General features: G+C 52.3%; 1 protein-coding gene across 3 annotated transcripts in view; it reads left to right on the forward strand.

The window, feature by feature from the left end:
* The window catches only part of DNMT1 (DNA methyltransferase 1), a 42,327-nt gene that overhangs the window by 24,058 nt on the left and 4,727 nt on the right, over window positions 1-13,542 (forward strand). For all 3 annotated transcript variants that reach the window (XM_045546702.1, XM_045546711.1, XM_045546720.1), the window contains 17 exons: window positions 2,368-2,486; window positions 2,794-2,886; window positions 3,378-3,529; window positions 3,666-3,853; window positions 3,959-4,142; window positions 5,128-5,225; window positions 5,418-5,565; window positions 6,375-6,490; window positions 6,647-6,851; window positions 6,933-7,066; window positions 8,253-8,426; window positions 9,424-9,645; window positions 10,422-10,614; window positions 11,763-11,847; window positions 12,049-12,177; window positions 12,326-12,608; window positions 13,193-13,334. In XM_045546702.1, coding sequence (XP_045402658.1) covers window positions 2,368-2,486; window positions 2,794-2,886; window positions 3,378-3,529; window positions 3,666-3,853; window positions 3,959-4,142; window positions 5,128-5,225; window positions 5,418-5,565; window positions 6,375-6,490; window positions 6,647-6,851; window positions 6,933-7,066; window positions 8,253-8,426; window positions 9,424-9,645; window positions 10,422-10,614; window positions 11,763-11,847; window positions 12,049-12,177; window positions 12,326-12,608; window positions 13,193-13,334 — 2,665 coding nt within the window. The remainder of the gene's footprint in view (window positions 1-2,367; window positions 2,487-2,793; window positions 2,887-3,377; window positions 3,530-3,665; window positions 3,854-3,958; window positions 4,143-5,127; window positions 5,226-5,417; window positions 5,566-6,374; window positions 6,491-6,646; window positions 6,852-6,932; window positions 7,067-8,252; window positions 8,427-9,423; window positions 9,646-10,421; window positions 10,615-11,762; window positions 11,848-12,048; window positions 12,178-12,325; window positions 12,609-13,192; window positions 13,335-13,542) is intronic.

Raw genomic sequence — 13,542 nt, forward strand, 5'->3', positions numbered from 1 at the left:
GTGCCGAGGCTGGTGTAGGGGGTACATTCGGGGCAGGTGGGGCAGGCAGGGCCTTGCAGCCGTTGGCAGTGACTCTGGTGGCTGCTCTGAGGGGCAGCCCGTGGTGTCCGGCCTGTGTCCTTGCTGAGGCTCCAGTCAGCCCTCATGTGGGCAAAGGTCCTTTGGCATCCCTGGCTCCATCTCGCTCCCTCTCTCTGGCAGTGCCATTACCCTCAGAGGCTTCCCTTTTCCCAAGGGGAATGGCCTGGCTCTGGGAACAGCCCTGCCCCCTTGCAGTCCTCGGCACAGTTTCTTTCCCCCTCTAGAGAAGAGCATGGTGGGGAAGCCCCTCGGGAACACCTATTAGAAGTGTCAGGCGGACGTTCTCTCCCGGGCAGCCTTTCCCGATGCCCACCCATGCTGGGTTGGGGGTTCATGCTCACTGGGCCAGGGCCCCCATGATCCATGGTTGGATAGTGGTCATGCCCTCCCCGGGTCCCCATCACCATCAGATCCGGGTCCAGACTGGGATGCTGTCTGATCCCCAGGGCCTGGCCGAAAGCCACAGCACAGGTGAAGTGCACTACAGTGGGCAGAGCCAGTGGTCATGCCCACAGCGTTTCCTGTGGCCTTCCTTGGGATAGAGGCTTGTAGAGAGCTGGGAGCTGGGGCCGGGGCTGCCAGGGACTCATGAGTATCTCAGCCTCCTCCTCGAGTCTCAGGGTGTGTTATAGACCCACCCCTGGAGGGTGGGAAGATGGTACGGAGGACACACTTCCCAGCAGTCACGTGCCTTTTAGCAGCAGGCCACTAGAGCCAGACTGCCTGTATTATTTAGGGACTCTCCGTACTTCTAGTTGGCCTGAAAGTGGCAGGTGGGAACAAGTCAGGGGCAGGGTCTGGCCTACAAACTGGTGGGTACTGCCCCTGCCTGGGACTTAGAGCTTTTCCCGCTGTCTCTTCCATGGGGAGAGCCTCCAGACAGCACATGGGGCTGCAAACTGGAGCTGTCTCTTCCCTGGGCCCTCCCTTAATATGTGTTGTCTGTGTGTGCCTGTCTTTCCCATCGGACCTTGAGTCCTCAGGGTAGGGCTGCCATCTATCTCTGTCTGCTGCACCTGGCATGTCATGGGGGAGGCTCAGCTTAAGGTATTCAGCTTTTCATTTTTTAAAAGTTTTGCAAGCCTCAAAGATGAACATTTCGGCCGGGCGCAGTGGCTCACGCCTGTAATCCTAGCACTCTGGGAGGCCGATCGAGGCAGGTGGATCCTTTGAGCCCAGGAGTTCGAGACTAGCCTGAGCAAGAGCGAGACCCCGTCTCTGCTAAAAAAAAGAAAAAAAAAAATAGAAATTATATGGACAACTAAAAATATATACAGAAAAATAATTAGCCAGGCATGGTGGCTCATGCCTGTAGTCCCAGCTACTCGGGAGGCTGAGGCAGGAGGATTGTTTGAGCCCAGGAGTTTGAGGTTGCTGTGAGCTAGGCTGACACCATGGCACTCTAGCCTGGGCGACAGAGTGAGACTCTGTCTCAAAAAAAAAAAAAAGATGAGCATTTCTAGTTTCCAAGGAGCTGCTAGGCCGTTTGAGTGTGGTCGAGAGGCTACTCTCAAGGGACCTGTGCAGACCTGAGGCTGGCATGGCACCTCTGGGGGGAGGGTGACTTTGGGAGCTGGCATGCCTGGTTCGTAAACAGAATCCCCAGTGAGTTATTTTAAGTTTCGCATCATGTTCTCTGGCTTAACTAAGAGGAACGTTCTCCCCAGTGTCAAGGCCCGTCTGGGCAGTGGGACTACAGATGCCCTCCTTATGCTTCAGAGTTAGCCCCTAATCAAAGTGAGGCAGAAGCCCCTCCTTCAAACCCCTGACGTACCTCTCTTCATGCTGCTGTATAACCTGCTTTGTGTTGTTTTTTGTTTTTTGGTTTTTTTTAAGTGTAACTCATAACAGAAAATTACCATATATGAAACACTGTGGATGGGTAAATCCACAAGAACAGAAAGCAGATTGGTGGTTGCTGGGGCTGGGGGGAGTGGGGAGTTACTGCATAATGGGGATGAGGTTTTACATTCTGGCGATGAAAACGTGTGGGAGCTGAACAGAGGTGGTGGTTGCACGACATGGTAGAATGTGTTCTGGAAGCCAGTGCTTCTCCCACCATCTGATCCCTCAGCTGCAGGCACACGTGCTCTCGACATACATGTGGGAGAACCAAGCAGAAGCTCCCGGTGATGGAACCTTGTGTTTATCTGTCATTCTTGCAACCAAAAAGATGACCAAGTCTAGGATTGCACGTAGTCTCGTGGCCTCGCCGCCAATCTCAACTCTGGTCTGAGACCTGCCTCCTGGTTCCACTGCTGAGTGCACTTTCTGTTCCCTGTCCAGCGTGTACTGCAAGCACGGTCACCTGTGCCCAATTGACACTGGCCTCATTGAGAAGAATGTCGAGCTCTCCTTTTCCGGTTCAGCAAAACCAATCTATGATGACGACCCATCTCTTGAAGGTAAGTAGAATGTTCCAGGAGCATGTTTGGGACAGATGTTCTGAAACAGACTCACTCACAGAGCAATATTCAGCTGGAGCTCCTGCCTCTTAAAGTCAGGGCTTGAGACTCTGTGCCGTGGACAGCGGTGGGCACAGTCACGGTGATGGCTCTGAGATAAGGACCATCACAGTGACTTCGATGCAGATAAGAGATGCCAGCTGAGCTGGGCAGTCGGAGTGCCACTTAGCCATCCTTACATGTGACATGGGTCATAGCTCTTAGTCTGTTTCCTTTTGGGAAACCGTTTCTTCTTTTTCTGCTGTAGGTGGTGTTAATGGCAAAAACCTCGGTCCCATCAATGAGTGGTGGATCACTGGCTTTGACGGAGGTGAAAAGGCTCTCATCGGCTTCAGCACCTGTAAGTGTGTGGCCAGCTGTAGGCTGTCCTCAGATCTGAAAAGGGGCCTTGCTCTCTGCCCTTCCTGGGGGTTGGCCGGACTCTTGCGGCCAAGAGTCCGGCAGGCTTGCAGAATGCTGCGTGACCCTGTGGGAACCACAGCTGCTTTAGTTGGGATGGCCTCTCGTGTTAGTTACAACTGGCTTTAGAGCTGATCCTCCAATTATAAAAGCAGGCCTTATTCTTGCAACTCAAACCCAGACTGAATTTCCAAAGCCAGAGACGAGCTTAGCAAAAGTCCACTCAGCGAGTCTCCCCTCTCCTACTGGCTCGAAGAGACCCCTTCCAACTGAGCCAGCTGGAACTCGTCGTGTTTTGTGTTTTTAACATTTGGGTGTGGAATGACTTTCAGTCTGTTCAGTAAACTCGCTAGATTCGTCCCTCCCCTGTGGCCACCATAGGTGCCATCAGATTCAAACCCCTTTTTTAAAAACATTACCTGTTCACGGCAGCATTTGCCGAGTACATTCTGATGGACCCCAGCCCCGAGTACGCGCCAATCTTCGGGCTGATGCAGGAGAAGATCTACATGAGCAAGATCGTGGTCGAGTTCCTGCAAAGCAATCCCGACTCGACCTACGAGGACCTGATCAATAAGATCGAGGTAAGAGCTCGAGTTTCTTCTTCGTCAGGAGATCACCCCTGAAACTCACATTGGAATCCGTGGAAATGGCTCTTCGGTGCCACAAGAACGGTTTTGCTTAAGCATCAGAGAAATGCCTGACTTTCTTTCTTTTAAGACCACTGTTCCTCCTTCCGGACTCAACCTGAACCGCTTCACAGAGGATTCCCTCCTGCGACATGCGCAGTTTGTGGTAGAGCAGGTGGAGAGTTACGATGAGGCCGGGGACAGTGACGAGCAGCCCATCTTCCTGAGTCCCTGCATGAGGGCCCTGATAAAGCTGGCTGGGGTGACGCTGGGACAGAGGTAAGGGCACAGCAGGCACAAGACCGAAGACTGAGACCAGGAAGGCAGAGTGTGTCCTGTGTCCTCTTGCCCCGTCAGCTAACATGCCGGAAACCTTTCTCCCAGGCGAGCTGAGAGGCGTCAGACCATCAGGCACTCTGCGAAGGAGAAGGACAAAGGACCCACGAAAGCCACCACCACCAAGCTAGTGTACCAGATCTTTGACACTTTCTTCGCAGAACAAATCGAAAAGGATGACCGAGAAGACAAGGAGAACGCCTTCAAACGCCGGCGGTGTGGCGTGTGTGAGGTAACCTTGCCTGGGTCGTCACTGAGGAACACCGCTCAAACGTAACCCTAAGACAGAAATTGGGAGAAAGAGTTCGTAGTCTGAAGGGACCCCTGCATGCCTCATGGGACAAACATTGAAAGGACAGGTGTGCTCGGGCACTTGCTGTTAATGCCACTGACCCTAACCAGAGAGCCTGGTTTCCTGAATGGGCTTGTGCTGTCCATGTCTCCCTGTGACTGAAGGCAGCAGTGTGAGTGCAGAGGGAGTGCCCACCTCCCCGCAAAGGCTCAGCCTCGTGCAGGAGCTGCCCTCCCTCAAACCCCTGGGAAAGTGGGTACCTTGTCCAAGCATAGATCTGATGCTTTAGAAAGCCTCTTTTTCTGTGAATTTTATAAAACATATATTCACTTCACTTTTGAGAAAATTAATCCCCTAATTCTATAACCCAGAGATTAGATATATTTTGGTATCTATTATTTGACTTTCTTTGGGACGATCACTTAAATGTGAAAATACGACAGCTGCCTTCAGAACCACCCTGTGTTCATACTTCAGACTTGGGGCCTTCCCTTTTATCTTCGGTGGCAGCTCTTAACAGGAGCTTGTGTGTCCTCACTATTCTTATTTTGGTTTTATTTTTCTTTTAGCCTATGTGTGGCCAATATTTATAACTCTTAAAATCTTTTTTTTTTTTTTTTTTTTTTTTGGAGATAGTCTTGCTCTGTTGCCTGGGCTAGAGTACAGTGATGTCATCATAGCTCACTGCAACTTCACACTCCCGGGCTCAAGCAATCCCCCTGCATAGCTGGGACTACAGGCACGCACTACCCCACCCAGCTAATTAAACACTTTTTTTAGAGATGGGGTCTCTCTATGTTGCCCAAGCTGGTCTCAAACTCTTGGCCTCAAGTGATCCTCCCACGTTGGCCTCCCAAAGTGCTGGGATTATAGGTGTGAGCCACTGTGCCCAGCCTGATTGACCTTTTTTAATGCCATTTTGTAGGTTTGTCAACAGCCTGAGTGTGGAAAGTGTAAAGCCTGTAAGGACATGGTCAAGTTTGGTGGCAGTGGACGGAGCAAGCAGGCGTGCCAGGAGAGGAGGTGGGTTGGGCCAACTCTCGTTCTTAGGGCAGAGGGGCCAGCTTTGTGTGGGACAGCCGGGTGGACACATGCAGAGGGACAGGATTCCTTTGTTCAGCGTTATCCCCAGCCTGTCCCTCTTAATCTGGCCAAAACAGCCTCAGTTGGTTTTACTTAGAAAAGGTGGCTTTGTTAAAACAAGTGACTTTGCAGGTGTCCCAATATGGCCATGAAGGAGGCAGATGACGATGAGGAAGTTGATGATAACATCCCAGAGATGCCGTCACCCAAAAAAATGCACCAGGGAAAGAAAAAGAAACAAAACAAAAATCGGATCTCCTGGGTTGGAGAAGCCGTCAAGGTAACCTTGGACAAGCCCTCAGTCGGGTCACTGCCGCGCTCGTGATGAGCAGGTCGTCTCCGGGCATCTTGCCAGCCAGACCACTTGGGTAGCCTGAGCCCTGGTGCCAAGAAACCTGCTTATTTGCCCCGTGAGAACAGGACTAGCTGAGAGCGAATGTCCTCTTAGTGTCACCTCCTTGATGTCCATAAGCCAAAGATCCAGTCAGCTCACTCTAAGTGTGAGGCCGACTACCTGCCGGTGCTGCAGTGGGCCTAGCCCGTGGCTGAGCCCCTGCAAGAGGACAGACACATGTTGGGTGGTGTGTGTGCCCTGGCAGGGTGGAGGGCTGGAAGGAGCCTGAGGGCCACGAGGCTTTGAGGTGGCAACACCTGAGCTGGGCTGGAGGTTAGATAGAAGCCAGCCACACAAAGCCCTGGGGAACTCCTGCCCTGCGGTGGGAGTGGGCTGACCTCATTGGAGAAAAGCGAGGCGGCTTCTGTGGCCAGAGTCAATGGAGCAAGGGGCTTCCAGGCGGGAGAGGGGTTAGGGGTCAGATTGTGGGTGGCACTATTAAAATTGAACCTTGGACCCTGAGTGGTGGTCAGCACAGGCACAGGGCTGAGGTTGGAGAGTTGATGGTGCCCTTTGCTGCAGTATTGGCCGCGGGAGTGGGTGGTATTTAGTAGCCAGGGTGTTGGAGCTCCTGGCTTCTTTTTAATGGAATTACTGTGAGTCACGTGCTTATATAACTTAACAGGATCACACAGACCAATCCTAGCAAGGACCTTCAAAACAATCCTCACCTGACATTAAACTCTCATTTTCAGACTGATGGGAAGAAGAGTTACTACAAGAAAGTCTGCATTGATGCGGAAACCCTGGAAGTAGGGGACTGTGTATCCGTTATTCCAGATGATTCCTCCAAACCGCTGTATCTGGCGAGGTCCGTATTCTTCCCTTCACCTGACTGCCGTAAACTAGTAGGAGACGCCTGTTTTGCCAGAATAGCAGTCGTAGCTCCTTGCCCTAGAGTAAAACCAAAAAGACACAAGTCTGCCTAAATAGACTCAGTCACATTGGAACTTTCTTCCGACTCCAGGATCACAGCGCTGTGGGAGGACAGCAGCAACGGGCAGATGTTCCATGCCCACTGGTTCTGTGCTGGGACAGATACTGTCCTTGGGGCCACATCAGACCCTCTGGAGCTGTTCCTGGTAGACGAATGTGAGGACATGCAGCTTTCGTATATTCATAGCAAAGTGAAGGTCATTTATAAAGCTCCCTCAGAAAACTGGGCCTTGGAGGTGAGTTCCTGGCACCTCTCGTGGTCTCCTGCGTCTCCGTGCTCCCACGGCCACAGCTAACAGCTGTTCCTGTCTCCATAGGGGGGCATAGATCCCGAGTCCCTGCTGGCAGGGGACGATGGGAAGACCTATTTCTACCAGTTGTGGTATGATCAAGACTACGCAAGATTTGAGTCACCTCCAAAAACCCAGCCAACGGAGGACAACAAGTACAAGTGAGTGCTGGGGCTGGGCTCGGGTTGTCCTTGTCCTGTTGCTGCACTTTCTACACAGATCACTGTCGCTTTCTGGGTATTTCAGTCTGGTAGGTGTGCTCCCTGCACCCCCAGTTCCTTGCTCACCAAAGACTAGCCTGACTCTATGGGAGTTGCTCTAAGTATATAGATGACCAGGGGTTACATTTAATTTAACTTTGTTTTTTTTTTTTAAGAGACAGTTTTGCTTTGTCACCCAGGCTGGAGTGCAGTGGCGTGATCATAGCTCACTGCAACCTCAAACTCCTGGACTGAAGGGTCCTTGAGCCTCAGCCTCCTGAGTAGCTGGGACTACAGGCATGTACCACCACGCCAGGCTAATTTTTAAATTTTTTATAGAGACAGGATCTCACTATATTGCCCAGGCTGGTCTCAAACTCCTGGGCTCAAGCAATCCTTCTGCCTCAGCCTCCCAGAGTGCTGGGAGTACAGGCGTGAGCCCCTGTGCTCAGCCTGTCTTTTCATTTTAAGACTTCCGGAGTGTCCCTCAGTGTGTGTGTCATAAATTTTGCATATTTTCTTCCATTTCTTAGGTATTTTCTCTTGAAAATGAGATAATTTATTCCACTTTATTCTAACTGTGGGGGGGGGGTGGCTGCTTTTAAGGAGGCCCTTTTTTCTTAAACATCTAGTGCTGTGTGCCTTCTTTCTAACCTGTACCTCACTTGCTTCTTCTAGAAGTGGCAGCTGGCACTTCCAGAGCAGTAATAGCAACAGGGGAGGCGAGGAAGAGGCAGGGAGGACCCTGGGTGCCTCTGTGCTTCCCCAGCAGCCCGATGCTGGCATTGGCTTGGTTTCTATGTTTAAGGCATTCTTCAACTGTCCTTTAAGGGATTATTAACCAACAATGTTGAACTTCCTCAAGCGCCTTCGTAGAGACAACAGCACGAGCCGTCTCTGCTGTTACGAATGTGTTCTTAACTAGATTCTGATGACTCAAAATGGGATTGGCTTATAATTTTCTGGTTGTGTTCTCTCTCTGGTCTTTGGTCCCAAATAAGTGTCTTCAGAGTGTGAGTGTAAAGTACAACAGAGCCAGTTCCTTTGAGCATGTACAGGTATCTTCCTGTCCTGGTCCCCAGGGTCTGTGGATTAAGCCACCGGCCTCAGGGCCTTACGTTTCTGTCCTTCGTCCCTGTCCCTTCAGGTTCTGTGCAAGCTGTGCCCGTCTGGCTGAAATGAGGCAAAAAGAAATCCCCAGGGTCTTGGAGCAGCTCGATGACCTGGACAGCCAGGTCCTCTACTACTCGGCCACCAAGAACGGCGTTCAGTATCGGGTGGGCGATGGTGTGTACCTGCTTCCCGAGGCCTTCACATTCAAGTGAGTGGCCCCTTTGCCCAGGCAGGGCCCGGGCCAGGGTGCTCTGCTATCTCCTCCTCCTCATAGACATCCCCGTCCACCCCCTCAGTACCAGCTGCCACCCCAGCCGTCACAGCAGCGTCTGTGGCGGGCAGACAGCATCCGGCTGTCCAGGGTAGAGCAATGGCAGTTCCGTTGCAGAGGGAAGTTATGAGTCTGTGAGAAGTCAGAGAACCTGCTGGCTGACAGCTCTAGGGGCAGCTAGAGGCCTCCCCAGCTCTGCCTCTGACCAGCCATGAGGCTTTGGGCCAGGGACCCCTTCTCAGTCCCCATCTGTGAGAAGGACAGAGTAGTAAGTCACCTGCTAGGGCTCTAAGGATTGAGTGAGTTAAAAGGCTTTGTACAGTGCCTGGCTTGAAGGAAAAGTTTAACAGATGAAATTCCTATTGACCAAGAAGTAACTCACATCAGATGACTTCCTTGTGTGTCTGTCGTTGGAGTGAGGCTCTTCCAGGAAAAAAAAATCAAGGCCACAGATCATTTCCATACCTGATCCCTTCTGTGCTCATTCTAAGAAGGAGTGCGTGATTGGAATTACAGCCAACATTTTCCAAACTTGGTTCAATCTCCTTTTTCTAGAGCCCTGGTGGGACCCATTGTGCACCCGCAGTTCTGTTACTGTGAACTGGCGAGCACAGGGAAGCGAAGTCTCTCTGGCCTTGGCACGGTCGAGCGCGTCACCCCCACCCCTGGGCCCTGGTCATCCTTGGCAGGGAAGGGGCAGTGGGTGTAAGCACAGACGCTCAGAGCACCTTTGCAGCCCGTCAGACTCTGGGGCTGGTGGGGAGAGCAAGGCAGCTGAGACTGAACCTTGATCTAGAGCTTTTCTAAGGGCACTCGCTGTGGTAGTTCATACATAAGGTGTTTGACTATAAATGGTTATCGTCGCTAGTCGGTCGTGCTGAGTTAACTCCTTTGAGGTTTAATGTTCACTTAAGCCAAATGGTTGCTCTCGTAGCATCAAGCTATCCAGCCCTGTGAAACGCCCCCGGAAGGAGCCCGTGGATGAAGACCTGTACCCGGAGCACTACCGGAAGTACTCGGACTACATCAAAGGGAGCAACCTGGATGCCCCTGAGCCCTACCGGATCGGCCGGATAAAGGAGATCTTCTGCCCCAAGAAGAGCAATGGCAAGCCCAACGAGGCCGACATCAAGATCAGGCTCAACAAGTTCTACAGGTCGGCAAAGGCCTCTGCCGCAAGGCCGCAGACTCTTCCAGAAGGCTCTGCTTGAAATGGGGTTGTGGGACAGCACCCATAGTTGTATTTTAGGAGTTAGGTAGAGGTAGCTGCTTTTCCAAGTGTTTCTGGTTATCTTGTGGTTGCTGACGAGAACTGTGATATTTCACAGCCCTAAGCCTTTCGGTCCTTCCTTTAAGGCGGCAGGGCCCTTGCTCCAGGAGAAATCCTTCCGCAGAAGTCAGAGTGTGATGGAAGCGAGGGGAGTGTCCAGGGCTGTGTCTCGGGCAACCCCCAGAGAACCTGCTGCAAAGATCCGTTTAGGACTGTCTGGGCCTGTGGCGCCCTCCCAGCTCTTCCCAGGCCCCCATTCCTGTTTCTGGGGTTTTTCTCTCCCAAGCTCTTGGCTTAACTCTTCTTTTTTTGGGACCCTAGTAACTGGTAGTGATTAGGCACTGACCTGAAACTAACCTGTACAGATAGGTGTACGCTCATCTCACCTCTTAACTAACGCAGATCAGAGATTTTCTGAAGTCTTTGTAACAGTTGTAATAACAGGAAAGCAGGAAGAGGCACAGCCGGTACAGGTGAGGGAAGGAAGCTCTTGGAGAGGCTTCTACAGGAGTCAGGTGGGGCGGGACCAGTCAAGCTGACTTAACTAGGGTGGGGGGTTTCTTTACCCAGGGGTCCTTGAGCACTCCTGGGAATGTGACGCCATTTAGTTCGGTGTAAGTTCACAGCAAGAGACTTCCTAACAAGGCGTCTTCCGCTCGCAGGCCCGAGAACACTCACAAGTCCACCCAAGCAAGCTACCACGCAGACATCAACCTGCTCTACTGGAGCGATGAGGAGGCCGTGGTAGACTTCAAAGCTGTTCAGGGCCGCTGCACCGTGGAGTACGGGGAAGACCTGCCTGAGTGTGTCCAGGACTACTCGACAGGCGGCCCAGACCGCTTCTACTTTCTGGAGGTGGTGACCCCCCTCCCCCGCCCCCACCCACTAGAGGGAGAGGCTTCAGGGCCAATCTTGCCGGAAGGCAGTTCGGTGCTGGGTTCCATAAGGGGTGTCGCTTTAGTCATTGTAGGGTTCTCCATAGAACAAATCTGTGACATTGAAGTTCTGGAGTTTAATTCTCCTGGTCTTTAAGAACTGCGATGTAGAACATACCATTTAGTGTCATAGTGCAGCAAAAATTTATTTAAGGACCGTCAGGCAAGGCCAGGCACGGTGGCTCACACCTGTAATCCTAGCACTCTGGGAGGCCGAGGCAGGCGGATTGTTTGAGCTCAGGAGTTCGAGACCAGCCTGAGCAAGAATGAGACCCCGTCTCTACTAAAAATAGAAAGAAATAAGCTGGACAGCTAAAAATATATATAGAAAAAATTAGCCGGGCATGGTGGCACATGCCTGTAGTACCAGCTACTAGGGAGGCTGAGGCAGAAGGATTGCTTGAGCCCAGGAGTTTGAGGTTGCTGTGAGCTAGGCTGAGGCCATGGCACTCACTCTAGCCCAGGCAACAGAGTGAGACTCTATGTCAAAGAAAAAAAAAGAGGGACTGTCAGGCAGCCTCTCCTAGCCTGACCAGTGTCTTGGTGGGAGTTGGGAAGGTAACCTTACCCTTGGGAGATGCAGCTGCCTCCCTGGGTCCCTTTGGGCAGCTCCACACAGCCATGCAGGTGGCCCTGGTTATGTAGAAAATTCAGGAATCTGTTGATCAAGCTGATCACTTTTGAACTGTTTGAGCTTGGCCTTGCTGTGTTGGCTTATCTTAAAATGGTACGTGTTGGTGTTTCGTGGGACGAGGTATGAATGGCCTAATCAGACAGTAGTTTCCACACCACGCTTTTTCCTGTGTTTACAATGAATAGTCTAAGGGCCTATAATAGCAGGCATTTTAGTGTTGGCCAGATAAAGTATTTCTTTGAATAGAATAGGGTTTCCTTTTTCTGTCCTTAAGTTTCCAGTATAGTAAAACTATGCTTATTGGTGACTAATTGGTTGTGGCCCTACTCAGGGAGAAATGAAGTGACTCCTTATCAAATTAACTTCTTAAGTAGCCCTTAGAGAGGACACCAGTGCCTTTCTCCAAAGGATAGTGACGGTTCTTTCCTTCTCAGGCCTATAACGCAAAGAGCAAAAGCTTTGAAGACCCTCCAAACCATGCCCGTAGCCCTGGAAACAAAGGGAAAGGGAAAGGAAAAGGTATGTCATTGTCCACAGGCTGATTTTCAGGTCTGTCTTCTATAACTCAGAGGACGCCTTATGAACCCCTTAACGCGACTGACTCTGGGGGTTCCCACCTTTTCCCCCACGCTTGCTGCGCACGACCCACAACAAGGTGCGTGTTAACAAGGCATTTGAGGAGAGCAAGGTTGGGTTCGATCCGTGGCCTGTCTCCTCCAGGGAAAGGCAAGCCCAGATCGCCAACGTCTGAGCCGAGTGAACCAGAGATGGAAATCAAGCTGCCCAAACTGCGTACCCTGGACGTGTTTTCTGGCTGCGGGGGGCTGTCGGAGGGATTCCACCAGGCGGGTAAGCGCCTAGAGATTTCCTGCCTCTGAACAGCTAGTAGAACTCAATCAGGCAGGTTCTGCCTGAAAGACCTCTCTGGCCCTGGGCACCATCCTGACCGAGCCTCATTCAGAAGGGTTGAAAGCGCCTTTGTCCTCTCACCCACCAGGCATCTCTGAGACGCTGTGGGCCATTGAAATGTGGGACCCTGCGGCCCAGGCGTTCCGGCTGAATAATCCTGGCTCCACAGTGTTCACGGAAGACTGCAACATCCTGCTCAAGCTGGTCATGGCTGGTGAGGCCACCAACTCCCGGGGCCAGAGGCTGCCCCAGAAGGGTGATGTGGAGATGCTGTGTGGTGGGCCGCCCTGCCAGGGCTTCAGCGGCATGAACCGTTTCAACTCGAGAACCTACTCCAAGTTCAAAAACTCCCTGGTGGTCTCCTTCCTCAGGTAAATGGGGTAGCAGCCCTTAGGTGTCACCTGCTGGCCAAGGGTGACCAGACAGATGGCCCAGGGCCAGGGTGCCCGAGATGCTGTCTATGCCACGTGTTAGCAGCAATTGGTTGCACCTTGGCCTTGCCAGGTACCCTGCAAGAGTCCTCTGCCCTCCAGAAATGCACAGCTCAGCTCTCACTCAATCAAGGAGCACTTGGGGCCGGGCTCAGTGACTCATGCATATAATCCCAGCACTCTGGGAGGCTGAGGCAGGAGGATCGCTTGAGCTCAGGAGTTCAAGACCAGCCTGAGCAAGAGCAAGACCCTCATCTCTACTAAAAATAGAAAAAATCATCTGGGTGTGGTGGTGCATTGCCTGTAGTCCCAGCTACTCGGAAGGCTGAGGCAGGCGGATCATTTGGGCCCAGGAGTTGGAGGCTGCAGTTGAGCTATGATGATGCCACTGCACTCCTACCTGGGTGACAGAGTAAGATTCTGTCTCAAAAAAAAAAAAAAAAGGCACTGGGAGTGAGTGGCTTCTCTTGAAGTGGGTCTTGTCCCCTCCGTGTGTGGGTGACTCCACAGTCTACCCTCCACAGCTACTGCGACTACTACCGACCCCGGTACTTTCTCCTGGAGAACGTCAGGAATTTTGTCTCCTTCAAGCGCTCCATGGTCCTGAAGCTCACACTGCGCTGCCTGGTCCGCATGGGCTACCAGTGCACCTTCGGCGTGCTGCAGGTGAGCACTCTGGGACTGGGGCGGGTGGGTGTGGCCAGCAGGGAGGGGCAGGGGCAGGTGTCCCTAACCAAAAATAGGGATCAAAGGGCTGCCATCCGAGCAGCAGGGGCCGAGTGGCCACCTGCGCTGCTGGCAGGGAAGATGGACCCCTCTAGCGTCTTCTCCAGAGCTGTGTTCTCGCAGTGCCAGCAGAGGGCCACCCAGGGGG

Source organism: Lemur catta, chromosome 1 (genome assembly GCF_020740605.2).
Source record: "Lemur catta isolate mLemCat1 chromosome 1, mLemCat1.pri, whole genome shotgun sequence".
Taxonomy (NCBI): Eukaryota; Metazoa; Chordata; class Mammalia; order Primates; family Lemuridae; genus Lemur; species Lemur catta.